General features: G+C 39.7%; 1 protein-coding gene across 1 annotated transcript in view; it reads right to left on the bottom strand.

Moving 5' to 3' along the window:
- Window positions 1–2,543: 2,543 nt before the first annotated feature.
- Window positions 2,544–19,302, bottom strand: part of LOC141302359 (putative ATP-dependent RNA helicase DHX57) — a 44,421-nt gene continuing 27,662 nt past the window's right edge. Inside the window, exon 8 of the mRNA XM_073832406.1 lies at window positions 2,544–2,556. Within this exon, the coding sequence (XP_073688507.1) occupies window positions 2,544–2,556 (13 nt within the window). The remainder of the gene's footprint in view (window positions 2,557–19,302) is intronic.

Genomic DNA, 19,302 nt, shown 5'->3' with positions numbered 1-19,302 from the left:
TTTTCTCAAAATATCAGACTCTCAAAGATCAGACATATTTATGTAATTACACTACATATGTGCATTTTTTGTTCAAAGATGGTCTGTAGGATGGCTCTCTACTCTGTCACCCTCTCTGCCTCTCACCTCTCCCCCCTGCAATAATGAGCTTCTCTGTGCCTGACTGAACGCACACACATACTGTAGAGACATTCACCAGAGTGACAGCAGGTTTCTGAGTTATTTTTTTAATTTTCTTTAATTCATTGAAGCTTGTATAAAATTAATATTTCCAGCACTTGCTCAGAATGATTAGATCTCTGTGTGAAAAAAGTTTTAAAGAGTTTGGATGCTGCACTTTAAAGATATAAAAAATTAGGGTTATGTTTTTTACTACATCTTTAAAAAATCACCACGTCAACACCGTTCAAGATATCCAAAATCCGCTCGCAATTTAACATCTTCAGAATCTTCTCTTCATGTTAAAAAAGTTTGGTGTGAACAGCTGGTTGTTCTTAGGAGTAGTGTGAATTTGTTTACTACCTGATTTTTCAAAAAATCCACCTTCAAATCAAAATAGCCGGCTTTCTGTTGGTCTTAGCTAATGAGTTTGATATAGAAAGTTGTCCAGATTGATGAGAACAATATATGTACAGAGTTTGGTGACTGTAGGAAAAACTAACCCCCCAACTTTTGTCAAAAGATGGCGCTATAGAGTGCCTGCTCCATGCCCATTTATGACCTTTTGCCAGTGTCTAACTATCATTAATATTGATGTGTGTGTTGAGTTTCATGAAATTCTAAGCATGTTATCTGCCTCGAAAAGACAGGAATGTAATTTTAAAGTTTGACACGTTGCCATGGCAACAGCATTTGATTTATCATCGACCCCTTTACATATTCTTATCGGCCGTGTTTTGACATGATTTTGATGAAGTTTAAAGAAAATTGAGTAAAATTAAGAGGCTGATTTCAAAGCATTTTGAAAATGACACGTTTCCTGCTGCCAGTTGGTGGCGCTATAACTTTGACTCATAATAGTCACATTTATGGAATCGGCATCATACAAGGAACAAACTGGTGAAGTTTCATCAGAATCAGGCAATGTGTGCAACAGTTATTAGACACTTCCTGTTTCTCATTTCTCGCCATAACTTTGTCGCCTTGCCACGGCCAAACCGTTCGAGATATCAAAAATCTCCTCGCAATTTAGCGTCCCCAATGTCTTGAGATCATGCTGACCGAGTTTGGTGACAATCCCATGGAATTCCTGGGAGGAGTACGTTAAATTCCAGAGCATGCGCTTTTTAAACAGCCCTAAATATCTCACTTCCTGTTGCGTGGAGCCCATGACATAGAGTACAAAAGTTGTTCAGCTCGATGAGTTCTATATGTGTACCGAGTTTCATATGAGTACGTGCAAGTATGTGTGCGCAGTACATCAAGTTTTCAAACTGTGTTCCAGGGGGCGCTGTAGAGGCCCTGAACCACGCCCGGGTCCCAGCCTCTGTGGCGTCCGGACGACGGCAGATTCCGACGTGTGTGCAAATTTTCAAGAGTTTTTGAGTATGTTAAGTCCCCCAAAAGTGCCCCAACGGTTGAAAAAAAAAAAAAAAAAAAAAAAAACAAATAAGAATCCTTAGAAGAACAATAGGGCCTTCGCCCTTTTGGGCTCGGGCCCTAATTAAAGCTGCAAGCAGCGATGAACGGGCCCTCGCACCAGGGCTCACTGCCGACCGGTGGCTTTAGGAAAACAGCAAACGGTGGGCAGTATGCTTTTAATACAGTAAATGTAGGAAAAATAGATCAAAGTCACTTAAATGTGCCAAACCTCCTGCTGCCAGCTGGTGGCGCTATGCCTGTAACTGATTATTGACATGTAGATGGGTTCAGGCCAGCACTTTCATCAAACATATGAAGTCTGATGCAGATTGACCTTGGTATGTTTAAGTTAGTGCAAGATATGATATATCCTGCTGTCAATAGGTGGCGCTATGATAATATCTGAATATTGGCCTTAAGATGTCTTCAGGCCAGGACTCTTATCAAACATGTGAAGTTTGAGGCAGATTGGACATTTTATGGCTGAGTTATAACAACTTCTATGTCCATGACCAAACATCAAACTTTGTCAGGCCACCACGGACATGCCCTTCAACAAAAACTCAAGATCTTCGCAATTTAACATCACTAAAGCCTTTTTATTAGACTGACCGATTTTGGTGTTGATCTGTATAAATCTCTTGGAGGAGTTTGTTGTAGAGTACAGCATGACACTTCCTGTTGCCAGCAGGTGGCGCTATGACTAGAACTGAATATGGGAATGTAGATGTCTTCAGGTCAGGAGTGTTATCACACATGTGAAGTTTGGGACAGATCGGACATTGTATGCCTGAGTTATAGAAACTTCCTTTTTCATGGCGAAACATCGAAATTTGCGAGACCGATTTGGACACGCCCTCCAATGAAAACTCTAGATCTTTGCAATTTAACGTCACAAAGGGCTTTAGATTACACTCAGCAAATTTGGCGTTAATCCGGATAAATCTCTAGGAGGAGTTCTTTCAAGTAGGAGGCCTAAAAATGGCAAAAATGACAAAATTTGAGAAAATTAAAAATAACCGACTTCCTGTTGGGTGTCAAATTTTGCTCCTAGAGGCTTTTTTGTAGGTATTGGACCCTATTTTAAATAGTTACCATGTTTTATGGTCTACAAGCATTTTTAAATATTGTTTTAATAGTCTATAAGCATCTGTGAAATAATTATAAACAAATATATTAAAAAATAAATACATATTAACTTAGTTGATTTTTTGGCCTTTTTGTATTTGTTTCTCATTCTAATTAAGTGAACTGAGCAGTATAGTGTCATACTTATAAGATACTTTGTTCTATCAGTGAGTGTGTATATATGTATTTAAATCACATAATTTTTCCTTAAAAGATAAAAAAAAATATTTTAATGCTCTTTAAGCACCTATACAAAATAATTATGTAAAATTACACTGACAGTACAGTACATATCAACTGATTCTATGGATTATTGTCATTCTTATACACTGAGAATGAGCTAAATAGCATTAGAGGTCAAACGATTCCTTATCTTATGAGGACCTCTAGTGTTCATCCCTGGTATTAGAGCTTTAATCTGACGAATTTATTTGACACTTTTAATGTTTTTGGGGCCTCTGAGCATGATAACATTTTGAAACTACACGTATTTCCTAAGAATTTCTTGTTCTTTATATGTAAAAAGTTTTGATGAGTTAGAATAATGCAATTTAAAGATATATGAAAATAACTCTTCATCTTTTTTATTGTTACTTTCATAAATCACCACATCAACACCGTTCAAGATATCCCAAAGCCGTTCACAATATAGGGAACATTTTCCCAATATTCTGATGATGATGATAAGAACATGTAATTCATGATGATAACAAAATGTTATTAATGCTTGCTTTACGTCCACCACTTCTGCTTCAATGTCATCGTTACCTATCTGTTCATTTTGTGTGTGGATATTGCTTTGCAGGTGACTCCTGTTATAAGACATAACTTTTAAGCGCTACATAACTAAGAAAGAATCAATTAGGAAAACGGTGCCCAGTTGGCACATGCATTCACAGTAACCCTCAGCCAGTTTGGATTTAAAGTTTACAGAATTGAAAGGGTTAGACTTTAAAATCAACACAGAGACACATACACATACTATATAAAATGTTGCCATCCAGTTTCATTTGTTAACATTAACTATATTAGTTAACATGAACAATAATTAAATAGCATTTATTAATGTTAATTAATATTAAGCTAAAAAAAGTATTCATATATTGTTTAAAGGTAAATTAGTATCTTTTAACATTAGTTTATGTACTGTGAATTAACATGAACATGAACACAGTTCATGTGGGCGTACAGCAATACCCAATAAAGTGCTCTATAAACGCTTCATTCTTTGAAAATATCTTTAAAAATCAAGTTGAGTATTGTAATCGGGCGATATATATATATAACTGATCTTAAAATGGTAAAATTTTCAGATGTTTTGAACAGATAACAGCAAAGTTTGTTTTGTTGACAAAGTTTGTCTTGAAACTGTTAATTAAAATGTTATATTCAATAAATAACACTATGAAAATAAATGTCTATCAATGAAGATGAACCGCTCATGCTAAAAAGTTGTATTTTTCTTAATCTTTTGCTATGTGACTGAATAGGACAAGTTCATGGTACAGTTCAGTAAAAAATAAATAAAAAAACAACAACTGCAAAATACAAACAATGAAAGACTTAGTGACCCTTTATATTTTCTCAAAATATCAGACTCTCAAAGATCAAACATATTTATGTAACATCAATGTGCATTTTTTCCTCAAAGATGGTCTTTAGCAAGACAGCATGTTCTACTCTCTCTCCCTCTCTCCCTTTCACCCCTCCCCCTTCAGTCTCTCTTCAGTCACTCAATGGTGACTGAACACAGACACTCAAGGCAGAGTGACAGCAGGCTTCTGATTTCTTTTTTTAATTTTCTTTAATTCGTAGAAGCTTGAATTAAATTGATATTTACAGCACTTGCTCAGAATGATAAGATCTCTGTGTGAAAAAAGTTTTAAATAGTTAAGATGCTGCACTTTAAAGATATAGAAAATGATGGTTATACATCTTTAAAAAATCACCACGTCAACACCGTTCAAGATATCCCAAAACCGCTCGCAATTTAACATCTTCAGAATCTTCTCTCCATGTTAAAAAAGTTTGGTGTGAACAGCTTGTTCTTCTTAGGAGGAGTATAAATTTGTTAACAGCCTGATTTTTCCAAAAATCCACATTCAAATCAAAATAGCCGGCTTCCTGTTGGTGTTAGCTAATTAGTTTAATTTAGAAAGTTGTCCAGATTGATGAGAACAATATATGTACAGAGTTTGGTGACTGTAGGAAAAACTAACCCCCCAACTTTTGTCAAAAGATGGCGCTATAGAGTGCCTGCTCCACGCCCATTTATGATCTTTTGCCAGTGTCTAACTATCATTAATATTGATGTGTGTGTTGAGTTTCATGAAATTCTAAGCATGTTATCTGCCTCGAAAAGACAGGAATCTAATTGTAAAGTTTGAGACGTTGCCATGGCAACAGCATTTGATTTATCATCGACCCCTTTACATATTCTTATCGGCCGTGTTTTGACATGATTTTGATGAAGTTTAAAGAAAATCAAGTAAAATTAAGAGGCTGATTTCAAAGCATTTTGAAAATGACACGCTTCCTGCTGCCAGTTGGTGGCGCTATAACTTTGACTCATAATAGTCACCTTTATGGAATCGGCATCATACAACGAACAATCTGGTGAAGATTCATCAGAATCAGGCAATGTGTGCAACAGTTATTAGACACTTCCTGTTTCTCATTTCTCGCCATAACTTTGTCGCCTTGCCACGGCCAAACCGTTCGAGATATCAAAAATCCCCTCGCAATTTAGCGTCCCCAATGTCTTGAGATCATGCTGACCGAGTTTGGTGACAATCCAATGGAAACCCTGGGAGGAGTACGTTAAATTCCAGAGCATGCGCTTTTTAAACAGCCCTAAATATCTCACTTCCTGTTGCGTTCAGCCCATGACATAGAGTACAAAAGTTGTTTGGCTCAGTGAGATCTATATGTGTACCGAGTTTCATATCAATACGTGCAAGTATGTGTGCGCAGTACATCAAGTTTTCAAACTGTGTTCCAGGGGGCGCTGTAGAGGCCCTGAACCACGCCCGGGTCCCAGCCTCTGTGGCGTCCGGACGACGGCAGATTCCGACATGTGTACAAATTTTCAAGAGTTTTTGAGTATGTTAAGGCCCCCAAAAGTGCCCCAACGGTTGAAAAAAAAAAAAAAAATAAGAACCCTTAGAAGAACAATAGGGCCTTCGCCCTTTTGGGCTCGGGCCCTAATAAACGGAGCAGATTCAATAGGGTCCTCACACCATCGGTGCTCGGGCCCTAATTAAAGCTGCAAGCAGCGATGGTAGGGCCCTCGCACTCGGGCTCACCGCCGATCGGTGGCGAATGGTGGGCACTATGCTATTAACACAGTAAATGTAGGAGGAATATGTCAAAGTCATTGATATGTGCCAATCTTCCTGCTGCCAGCTGGTGGCGCTATGCCTATAACTGAATATTGGCATGCAGATGTGTTCAGGCCAGTGCTTTCAAGAAACATATGAAGTTTGCCGAAGCTTGAACATGGCATGCTTGAGTGTAAGTCATGACATATCCTGCTGCCAACAGGTGGCGCTATTAAGAAATATTGGCTTTTAGATGTCTTCAGGCCAGGACTATTGGCAAACATGTCAAGTTTGGTGCAAATTGTACATTGCATGCTTAAGTTAGTGTAAAACAAGTAATTTGCTGTTGCCAGCTGGTGGCGCTATGACTATAACTAAATACTGGCATGTAAATGTATTCAGGCCAGGACTCTTATCAAACATATTAAGTTTGGGGCTGATTGGACATTGCATGCCTGAGTTACAGTAACTTCCTGTTTCATTGCATTAAGAGTATGCTTTAGCACTTAGCTAAATGTTGCTAACATGTTTCTAGCATGTTGCTACCCTATTTAACACTTGTTGATATTTTTAAAATGTTGCTTGGCATCCACAACAGTATTAAACATGTGACTTCCTGTTGCCAGCAGGTGGCACTATGACTATAACTGAATATGGGCATGGGCTTGTGTTCAGACCAGGACTCTTATCAAACATATTAAGCTTGGGTCAGATTGGACATTGTATGCATGAGTTACACTTATTTTTCTTTGTATTAATATCATGCTTTAGCTCTTAGCTAAGTGTTGCTAGCATGTTTTAACATGATTCTAGCATGATGCTAGCCTATTTATAACTTTCTAAAGCTTTTTAATATGTTGCTAGGAGTCCGTAACACCATTAAACATCACTTCCTGTTGTCAGCAGGTGGCGCTGTGACTATAACTGAATATGGGCATGTATATATCTTCAGGCCAGGAGTCTTATCAAACATGTGAAGTTTGGGGCTGATTGGACATTGCATGCCTGAATTACAGTAACTTCCTGTTTTATGTCTTTAACAACATGCTTTAGCACTAAGTAAGTGTTGCTAGCATGTTTGAGTACGTTTTGAACTAGTTTAGCACTCAATGGCTTTTTTAGTGTGTTGCTAATAGTGTGTCACAGTGTTAAACATGTCACTTCCTGTTGACAGTAGGTGGCGCTATAACTATAACTGAATATTGGCATGTAGACATCTTCAGGTCACGACTGTTATCAAACATGTGAAGTTTGGGGCTGATTGGACATTGCATGCCTGACTTACAGTAACTTCCTGTTTCATTGCATTAAGAGCATGCTTTAGCACTTAGCTAAATGTTGCTAACATGTTATAGCATGTTTCTAGCATGTTTCTACCCTTTTTAACAGTTGTTGAATTTTTTTTTAAATGTTGCTAGTCATCCACAACAGTATTAAACATATGGCTTCCTGTTGTCAGCAGGTGGCGCTGTGACTATAACTGAATATGGGCATGTATATATCTTCAGGCCAGGACTCTTATCAAACGTGAAGTTTGGGGCTGATTGGACATTGCATGCCTGAGTTACAGTAACTTCCTGTTTTATGTCTTTAACAACATGCTTTAGCACTAAGTAAGTGTTGCTAGCATGTTTGAGTACGTTTTAAACTAGTTTAGCACTCAATGGATTTTTTAGTGTGTTGATAATAGTGTGTCACAGTGTTAAACATGTCACTTCCTGTTGACAGTAGGTGGCGCTATAACTATAACTGAATATTGGCATGTAGACATCTTCAGGCCAGGACTGTTATCAAACATGTGAAGTTTGGGGCTGATTGGACATTGCATGCCTGAGTTACAGTAACTTCCTGTTTCATTGCATTAAGAGTATGCTTTAGCACTTAGCTAAATGTTGCTAACATGTTATAGCATGTTTCTAGCATGTTGCTACCCTGTTTAACAGTTGTGGATTTTTTTTTTAAATGTTGCTAGGCATCCACAACAGTATTAAACATGTGGCTTCCTGTTACCAGCTGGTGGCGCTATGACTATAACTGAATACGGGCATGGGCGTGTGTTTAGGCCAGGATTCTTATCAAACATGTTAAGTTTGGGGCTGATTGGACATTGTATGCCTGAGTTAGAGTAACTTCCTGTTTCATTGTATTATTAGCATGCTTTAGCATATTAGCTAAGTGTTGCTAGCATGCTTTATTATTTTTGTAGCATGTTGAATATTAAGTTTGGGTCAGATTCAACATTATATACATGAGTTACAGCAATTTCCTTTTGTATTTGTATTAATAGCATGCTTTAGCTCTTAGCTAAGTGTTGCTAGCATGTTTTAGCATGTTTGTAGCATGTTGCTAGCCTATTTAAGACTTGTTAACGCTTTTCAATATGTTTCTAGGAGTCCGTAACAGTATTAAACATGTCACTTCCTGTTGTCAGCAGGTGGCGCTATGACTATAACTGAATATGGGCACTGACGTGTGTTCAGGACCGGACTGTCATCAAACATGTGAAGTTTGAGGCAGATCGGACATCGTATGCCTGAGTTATAGCAACTTCCTTTTTCATGGCGAAACATCAAAGTTTGTCCGGCCGCCACGGACACGCCCTTCGACGAAAACTCTAAAGCTTCGCAATTTAACATCGCAAAGGCCTTATGATGACACTCAGCAAATTTGAAGATGATCGGATAAAAACTGTAGGAGGAGTTCGTTAAAGTATGAGGCCTGAAAATGGCAAAAACTGCACAAAAATCGTACAGGAAATTCAATATAACGGACTTCCTGTTGGGTTTCGGATGTTGCACCAGGAGACTTTTTTGTAGGTATTGGTGTGTTACATATGTGTACCGAGTTTCGTACATGTACGTGAAATGTAGCTCGAGGGGCACTCCGTTGAAATTTTATAGGTGGCGCTATCGAGCCATTTTGCCACACCCACTTTTGAAAACCATATCAGATGTAAATTTTCGCCAGGTCTGATGCGTGTGCAAAGTTTCGTGAGTTTTCGGGCATGTTTAGGCCCTCAAAAAGACTTTTCATTTTGGAGAAGAAGAAGAAGAAGAAGAAGAAGAATTAAAGCTGCAAGCAGCGATGAACGGGCCCTCGCACACGGGCTCACCGCCGACCGGTGGCTTTAGGAACACAGCAAATGGTGGGTAGTATGCTTTTAATACAGTAAAAATAGGAGAAATATTTCAAAGTCACTTAAATGTGCCAAATTTCCTGCTGCCAGCTGGTGGTGCTATGCCTATAACTGATTATTGGCATGTAGATGTGTTCAGGCCAGCACTTTCATCAAACATATGAAGTTTGGTGCAGATTGACCTTGGTATATTTGAATTAGTGGAAGATATTATATATATTGCTGCCAACAGGTGGCGCTATGATAATATCTGAATATTGGCCTTTAGGTGTCTTCAGGCCAGGACTCTTACCAAACCTGTGAAGTTTGAGGCAGATCGGACATTTTATGGCTGAGTTATAACAACTTCTATGTCCATGGCGAAACATCAAACTTTGTGACGCCGCCACGGACACGCCCTTTAACGAAAACTCAAGATCTTCACAATTTATCATCTCTAAGGCCTCTAGATCAGACTGAGCAAATTTAATGTTGATATCATTAAATCTGTAGGAGGAGTTTGCTACAAGTCATTTCCTGTTACCAACAGGTGGCGCTGTGATTATAACAGAATATTGGCTTTCAGATGTGTTCAGGTCAGGACGTTAATCGAACATGTGAAGTTTGAGGCAAATCGGACATTTTATGGCTGAGTTATAACAAGTTTTATATCCATGGCGAGACCTCGAAATTTGTCAGGCCGCCACGGACACGCCCTTCAACGAAAACTCAAGATCTTCGCAATTTAACATCACTAAAGCCTTTATATTAGACTGACCGATTTTGGTGTTGATCTGTATAAATTTCTAGGAGGAGTTTGTTGCAGAGTACAGCATGACACTACCTGTTGCCAGCAGGTGGCGCTATGAGTATAACTGAATATGGACATGTAGATGTCATCAGGTCAGGAGTGTTATCACACATGTGAAGTTTGGGGCAGATCGGACATTTCATGCCTGAGTTATAGCAACTTCCTTTTTTATGGTGAAACATCGAAATTTGCCAGGCCGCCACGGACACGCCCTCTGATGAAAACTCTAGATCTTCGCAATTTAACGTCACAAAGGGCTTTAGATTAGACTCACCAAATTTGGCTTTGATCCGAATAAATCTCTAGGAGGAGTTCGTTCAATTACGACGCCTGAAAATGGCAAAAATGACACAAATTTTGTTGAGAATATTAATATTAACCGACTTTCTGTTGGGTTCCGGATTTTGCTCCAAGAGGCTTTTTTGTAGGTATTGGTGTGTTACATGTGTGTACCGATTTCCGTGCATGTACGTGAATCACAGCTGAAAGCGCACACCACTGAACGTCTAAAGGTGGCGCTGTCGAGCCATTTTGCCACACCCACTTCTGAACCCCATATCAGACGTAAATTTTCGCCAGGTTTGATGTGTGTGCAAAGTTTTGTGAGTTTTCGGGAATGTTTAGGTCCTCTAAAATGCGATTCATTTTGGAGAAGAATAATAATAATTAAAGCTGCAAGCAGCGATGTACGGGCCCTCGCACATGGGCTCACCACCGACCGGTGGCTTCAGGAACACAGCTAATGGTGGGCAGTATGCTTTTAATAGAGTAAAAATAGGAGAAATATGTCAAAGTCACTTAAAAGTGCCAAATTTCCTGCTGCCAGCTGGTGGCGCTATGCCTATAACTAATTATTGGCATTTAGATGTGTTCAGGCCAGCACTTTTATCAAACATATGAAGTTTGGTGCAGATTGGCCTTGGTATGTTTGAGTTAGTGAAAGATATGATATATCCTGCTGCCAACAGGTGGCGCTATGATAATATCTGAATATTGTCCTTTAGGTATCTTCAGGCCAGGACTCTTACCAAACCTGTGTAGTTTGAGGCAGATCGGACATTTTATGGCTGAGTTATAACAACTTCTATGTCCATGGCGAAACATCAAACTTTGTCACGCCGCCACAGACACGCCCTTTAACGAAAACTCAAGATCTTCGCAATTTAACATCTCTAAGGCCTCTAGATCAGAATGACCAAATATAATGTTGATATCATTAAATCTCTAGGAGGAGTTTGAAACAAGTCATTTCCTGTTGCCAACAGGTGGCGCTGTGATTATAATACAATATTGGCCTTGAGATGTGTTCAGGCCAGGACTCTTATCGAATATGTGAAGTTTGAGGCAAATCGGACATTTTATGGCTGAGTTATAACAAGTTTTATATCAATGGCGAGACCTCGAAATTTGTCAGGCCGCCACGGACACGCCCTTTACTGAAAACTCAAGATCTTCACAATTTAACATCGCTAAGGCCTTTATATTAGACTGGCCTATTTTGGTATTGATCTGTATAAATTTCTTGGAGGAGTTGGTTGAAGAGTACAGCATGACACTTTCTGTTGCCTGCAGGTGGCGCTATGACTATAACTGAATATGGGCATGTAGATGTCTTCAGGTCAGGAGTGTTATCACACATGTGAAGTTTGGGACAGATCGGACATTTTATGGCTAAGTTATAGCAACTTCCTTTTTTATGGCGAAACATCGAAATTTGCGAGGCCGCCACGGACACGCCCTCCGATGAAAACTCTAGATCTTCGCAATTTAACGTCACAAAGGGCTTTAGATTAGACTCAGCAAATTTGGCGTTGATCCGAATAAATCTCTATTAGGAGTTCGTTCAAGTACGAGGCCTGAAAATGGCAAAAATGACACAAAATTTGCTGAGAAAATTAAAAATAACCGACTTCCTGTTGGGTGTCTAATTTTGCTCCAAGAGGCTTTTTTGTAGGTATTGGTGTGTTACATGTGTGTACCGATTTCCGTGCATGTACGTGAATCACAGCTGAAAGCGCACACCGCTGAACGTCTAAAGGTGGCGCTGTCGAGCCATTTTGCCACACCCACTTCTGCAACCCATATCAGACGTAAATTTTCGCCAGGTCTGATGTGTGTGCGAAGTTTCATGAGTTTTCGGGTATGTCTAAGCCCTCAAAAATGCGATTCATTTTGGAGAATAATAATAATAATAATAATAAACGAAGCAGATCCAATAGGGTCCTCACACCATCGGTGCTCGGGCCCTAATTAAAGCTGCAAGCAGCGATGGTAGGGCCCTCGCACTCGGGCTCACCGCCAATCGGTGGCGAATGGTGGGCACTATGCTATTAACACAGTAAATGTAGGAGGAATATGTCAAAGTCATTGATATGTGCCAATCTTCCTGCTGCCAGCTGGTGGCGCTATGCCTATAACTGAATATTGGCATGCAGATGTGTTCAGGCCAGTGCTTTCATGAAACATATGAAGTTTGGTGAAGCTTGAACATGGCATGCTTGAGTGTAAGTCATGACATATCCTGCTGCCAACAGGTGGCGCTATTAAGAAATATTGGCTTTTAGATGTCTTCAGGCCAGGACTATTGGCAAACATGTCAAGTTTGGTGCAAATTGTACATTGCATGCTTAAGTTAGTGTAAAACAAGTAATTTGCTGTTGCCAGCTGGTGGCGCTATGACTATAACTAAATACTGGCATGTAAATGTATTCAGGCCAGGACTCTTATCAAACATATTAAGTTTGGGGCTGATTGGACATTGTATGCTTGAGTTACACTTATTTTTCTTTGTATTAATATCATGCTTTAGCTCTTAGCTAAGTGTTGCTAGCATGTTTTAACATGATTCTAACATGATGCTAGCCTATTTAAAACTTGCTAAAGCTTTTTAATATGTTGCTAGGACTCCGTAACACCATTAAACATCACTTCCTGTTGTCAGCAGGTGGCGCTATGACTATAACTGAATACAGGCATGGGCGTGTGTTTAGGCCAGGATTCTTATCAAACATGTTAAGTTTGGGGCTGATTGGACATGGTATGCCTGAGTTAGAGTAACTTCCTGTTTTATGTCTTTAACAACATGCTTTAGCACTAAGTAAGTGTTGCTAGCATGTTTGAGTACGTTTTGAACTAGTTTAGCACTCAATGGCTTTTTTAGTGTGTTGCTAATAGTGTGTCACAGTGTTAAACATGTCACTTCCTGTTGACAGTAGGTGGTGCTATAACTATAACTGAATATTGGCATGTAGACATCTTCAGGTCACGACTGTTATCAAACATGTGAAGTTTGGGGCTGATTGGACATTGCATGCCTGAGTTACAGTAACTTCCTGTTTCATTGCATTAAGAGCATGCTTTAGCACTTAGCTAAATGTTGCTAACATGTTATAGCATGTTTCTAGCATGTTTCTACCCTTTTTAACAGTTGTTGAATTTTTTTAAAAATGTTGCTAGTCATCCACAACAGTATTAAACATATGGCTTCCTGTTACCAGCTGGTGGCGCTATAACTATAACTGAATACAGGCATGGGCGTGTGTTTAGGCCAGGATTCTTATCAAACATGTTAAGTTTGGGGCTGATTGGACATGGTATGCCTGAGTTAGAGTAACTTCCTGTTTTATTGTATTATTAGCATGCTTTAGAATATTAGCTAAGTGTTGCTAGCATGCTTTATTATTTTTGTAGCATGTTGAATATTAAGTTTGGGTCAGATTCAACAGTATATACATGAGTTACAGCAATTTCCTTTTGTATTTGTATTAATAGCATGCTTTAGCTCTTAGCTAAGTGTTGCTAGCATGTTTTAGCATGTTTGTAGCATGTTGCTAGCCTATTTACGACTTGTTAACGCTTTTCAATATGTTGCTAAGAGTCCGTAACAGTGTTAAACATGTCATTTCCTGTTGTCAGCAGGTGGCGCTATGACTATAACTGAATTTGGGCACTGACATGTGTTCAGGACTGGACTGTCATCAAACATGTGAAGTTTGAGGCAGATCGGACATCGTATGCCTGAGTTATAGCAACTTCCTTTTTCATGGCGAAACATCAAAGTTTGTCAGGCCGCCACGGACACGCCCATCGACGAAAACTCTATAGCTTCGCAATTTAACATCGCAAAGGCCTTATGATGATATTCAGCAAATTTGAAGATGATCGGATAAAAACTGTAGGAGGAGTTCGTTAAAGTACGAGGCCTGAAAATGGCAAAAACTGCACAAAAATCGTACAGGAAATTCAATATAACGGACTTCCTGTTGGGTTTCGGATGTTGCACCAGGAGACATTTTTGTAGGTATTGGTGTGTTACACATGTGTACCGAGTTTCGTACATGTACGTGAAACGTAGCTCGAGGCGCACTCCGTTGAAATTTTATAGGTGGCGCTATCGAGCCATTTTGCCACACCCACTTTTGAAAACCATATCAGATGTAAATTTTCGCCAGGTCTGATGCGTGTGCAAAGTTTCGTGAGTTTTCGGGCATGTTTAGGCCCTCAAAAAGACTTTTCATTTTGGAGAAGAAGAAGAAGAAGAATAATTAAAGCTGCAAGCAGCGATGGTAGGGCCCTCGCACTCGGGCTCACCGCCGATCGGTGGCGAATGGTGGGCACTATGCTATTAACACAGTAAATGTAGGAGGAATATGTCAAAGTCATTGATATGTGCCAATCTTCCTGCTGCCAGCTGGTGGCGCTATGCCTATAACTGAATATTGGCATGCAGATGTGTTCAGGCCAGTGCTTTCAAGAAACATATGAAGTTTGGTGAAGCTTGAACATGGCATGCTTGAGTGTAAGTCATGACATATCCTGCTCCCAACAGGTGGCGCTATTAAGAAATATTGGCTTTTAGATGTCTTCAGGCCAGGACTATTGGCAAACATGTCAAGTTTGGTGCAAATTGTACATTGCATGCTTAAGTTAGTGTAAAACAAGTAATTTGCTGTTGCCAGCTGGTGGCGCTATGACTATAACTAAATACTGGCATGTAAATGTATTCAGGCCAGGACTCTTATCAAACATATTAAGTTTGGGGCTGATTGGACATTGCATGCCTGAGTTACAGTAAGTTCCTGTTTCATTGCATTAAGAGTATGCTTTAGCACTTAGCTAAATGTTGCTAACATGTTTCTAGCATGTTGCTACCCTATTTAACACTTGTTGATATTTTTAAAATGTTGCTTGGCATCCACAACAGTATTAAACATGTGACTTCCTGTTGCCAGCAGGTGGCACTATGACTATAACTGAATATGGGCATGGGCTTGTGTTCAGACCAGGACTCTTATCAAACATATTAAGCTTGGGTCAGATTGGACATTGTATGCATGAGTTACACTTATTTTTCTTTGTATTAATATCATGCTTTAGCTCTTAGCTAAGTGTTGCTAGCATGTTTTAACATGATTCTAGCATGATGCTAGCCTATTTAAAACTTGCTAAAGCATTTTAATATGTTGCTAGGAGTCCGTAACACCATTATACATCACTTCCTGTTGTCAGCAGGTGGCGCTGTGACTATAACTGAATATGGGCATGTATATATCTTCAGGCCAGGAGTCTTATCAAACATGTGAAGTTTGGGGCTGATTGGACATTGCATGCCTGAGTTACAGTAACTTCCTGTTTTATATCTTTAACAACATGCTTTAGCACTAAGTAAGTGTTGCTAGCATGTTTGAGTACGTTTTAAACTAGTTTAGCACTCAATGGCTTTTTTAGTGTGTTGCTAATAGTGTGTCACAGTGTTAAACATGTCACTTCCTGTTGACAGTAGGTGGCGCTATGACTATAACTGAATATTGACATGTAGATATCTTCAGGTCAGGACTGTTATCAAACATGTGAAGTTTGGGGCTGATTGGACATTGCATGCCTGAGTTACAGTAACTTCCTGTTTCATTGCATTAAGAGTATGCTTTAGCACTTAGCTAAATGTTGCTAACATGTTATAGCATGTTTCTAGCATGTTGCTACCCTGTTTAACACTTGTTGATATTTTTAAAATTTTGGTAGGCATCCACAAGAGTATTGAACATGTGGCTTCCTGTTACCAGCTGGTGGCGCTATGACTATAACTGAATACGGGCATGGGCGTGTGTTCAGGCCAGGCCTCTTATCAAACATGTGAAGTTTGGGGCTGATTGGACATTGTATGCCTGAGTTAGAGTAACTTCCTGTTTCATTGTATTATTAGCATGCTTTAGCATATTAGCTAAGTGTTGCTAGCATGCTTTACTATGTTTGTAGCATGTTGAATATTAAGTTTGGGTCAGATTTGACATTATATGCATGAGTTACAGCAATTTCCTTTTGTATTTGTATTATTAGCATGCTTTAGCATATTAGCTAAGTGTTGCTAGCATGTTTTAGCATGTTTCTAGCATGTTGCTAGCCTATTTAAGACTTGTTAAGGCTTTTCAATATGTTGCTAAGGGTCCGTAACAGTGTTAAACATGTCACTTCCTGTTGTCAGCAGGTGGCGCTATGACTATAACTGAATATGGGCACTGACGTGTGTTCAGGACCAGACTGTTATCAAACATGTGAAGTTTGAGGCAGATCGGACATTTTATGCCTGAGTTATAGCAACTTCCTTTTTCATGGCGAAACATCAAAGTTTGTCCGGCCGCCACGGACACGCCCTTTGACGAAAACTCTAAAGCTTCGCAATTTAACATCGCAAAGGCCTTATGAAGACACTCAGCAAATTTGAAGATGATCGGATAAAAACTGTAGGAGGAGTTCGTTAAAGTACGAGGCATGAAAATGGCAAAAACTGCACAAAAATCGTACAGGAAATTCAATATAACAGACTTCCTGTTGGGTTTCGGATGTTGCACCAGGAGACTTTTTTGTAGGTATTGGTGTGTTACATGTGTGTTCCGAGTTTCGTACATGTACGTGAAACGTAGCTCGAGGCGCACTCCGTTGAAATTTTATAGGTGGCGCTATCGAGCCATTTTGGCACACCCACTTCTGAAAACCATATCAGATGTAAATTTTCGCCAGGTCTGATGCGTGTGCAAAGTTTCGTGAGTTTTCGGGCATGTTTAGGCCCTCAAAAAGACTTTTCATTTTGGAGAAGAAGAAGAATAATAATTAAAGCTGCAAGCAGCGATGAACGGGCCCTCGCACACGGGCTCACCGCCGACCGGTTGCTTTAGGAACACAGCAAATGGTGGGTAGTATGCTTTTAATACAGTAAAAATAGGAGAAATATGTCAAAGTCACTTAAATGTGCCAAATGTCCTGCTGCCAGCTGGTGGCGCTATGCCTATAACTGATTATTGGCATGTAGATGTGTTCAGGCCACCACTTTCATCAAACATATGAAGTTTGGTGCAGATTGACCTTGGTATGTTTGAGTTAGTGAAAGATATGATATATCTTGCTGCCAACAGGTGGCGCTATGATAATATCTGAATATTGGCCTTTAGGTGTCTTCAGGCCAGGACTCTTACCAAACCTGTGAAGTTTGAGGCAGATCGGACATTTTATGGCTGAGTTATAACAACTTCTATGTCCATGGCGAAACATCAAACTTTGTCACGCCACCACAGACACGCCCTTTAACGAAAACTCAAGATCTTCGCAATTTAACATCTCTAAGGCCTCTAGATCAGACTGACCAAATATAATGTTGATATCATTAAATCTCTAGGAGGAGTTTGATACAAGTCATTTCCTGTTTCCAACAGGTGGCGCTGTGATTATAATAGAATATTGGCCTTCAGATTTGTTCAGGCCACGACTCTTATCTAATATGTGAAGTTTGAGGCAAATCGGACATTTTATGGCTGAGTTATAACAAGTTTTATATCCATGGCGAGACCTCGAAATTTGTCAGGCCGCCACGGACACGCCCTTTACCGAAAACTCAAGATCTTCACAATTTAACATCGCTACGGCCTTTATATTAGACTGACCGATTTTGGTGTTGATCTGAATAAATCTCTAGGAGGAGTTGGTTGTAGAGTACAGCATGACACTTCCTGTTGCCTGCAGGTGGCGCTATGACTATAACTGAATATGGGCATGTAGATGTCTTCAGGTCAGGAGTGTTATCACACATGTGAAGTTTGGGACAGATAGGACATTGTATGCCTGAGTTATAGCAACTTCCTTTTTCATGGCGAAACATCGAAATTTGCGAGGCCGCCACGGACACGCCCTCCGATAAAAACTCTAGATCTTCACAATTTAACGTCACAAAGGGCTTTAGACTAGACTCAGCAAATTTGGCGTTGATCTGAATAAATCTGTAGGAGGAGTTCGTTCAAGTACGACACCTGAAAAAGGCAAAAATGACACAAATTTTGTTGAGAATATTAATATTAACCGACTTCCTGTTGGGTTCCGGATTTTGCTCCAAGAGGCTTTTTTGTAGGTTTTGGTGTGTTACATGTGTGTACCGATTTCCGTGCATGTACGTGAATCACAGCTGAAAGCGCACACCGCTGAACGTCTAAAGGTGGCGCTGTCGAGCCATTTTGCCACACCCACTTCTGAAACCCAAATCAGACGTAAATTTTCGCCAGGTTTGATGTGTGTGCAAAGTTTTGTGAGTTTTCGGGAATGTTTAGGTCCTCTAAAATGCGATTCACTTTGGAGAATAATAATAATAATAATAATAATAATAATAATAATAATTAAAGCTGCAAGCAGCGATTAACGGGCCCTCGCACACGGGCTCACCGCCGACCGGTGGCTTTAGGAACACAGCAAATGGAGGGTAGTATGCTTTTAATACAGTAAAAATATGAGAAATATGTCAAAGTCACTTAAATGTGCCAAATTCCCTGCTGCCAGCTGGTGGCGCTATGCATATAACTGATTATTGGCATGTAGATGTGTTCAGGCTGGCACTTTCATCAAACATATGAAGTTTGGTGCAGATTGACCTTGGTATGTTTGAGTTAGTGAAAGATATGATATATCCTGATGCCAACAGGTGGCGCTATGATAATATCTGAATATTGGCCTTTAGGTGTCTTCAGGCCAGGACTCTTACCAAACCTGTGAAGTTTGAGGCAGATCGGACATTTTATGGCTGAGTTATAACAACTTCTATGTCCATGGCGAAACATCAAACTTTGTCACGCCGCCACAGACACGCCCTTTAACGAAAACTCAAGATCTTCGCAATTTAACATCTCTAAGACCTCTAGATCAGACTGACCAAATATAATGTTGATATCATTAAATTTCTAGGAGGAGTTTTATACAAGTCATTTCCTGTTGCCAACAGGTGGCGCTGTGATTATAATAGAATATTGGCCTTCAGATGTGTTCAGGCCAGGACTTTAATCGAACATGTGAAGTTTGAGGCAAATCGGACA

This window comes from Garra rufa, unplaced genomic scaffold (genome assembly GCF_049309525.1).
Source record: "Garra rufa unplaced genomic scaffold, GarRuf1.0 hap1_unplaced_001, whole genome shotgun sequence".
Classification (NCBI taxonomy): Eukaryota; Metazoa; Chordata; class Actinopteri; order Cypriniformes; family Cyprinidae; genus Garra; species Garra rufa.
The sequence above is the reverse complement of the archived record's forward strand: the minus strand, read 5'-3'. Positions and strand labels throughout refer to the sequence as shown.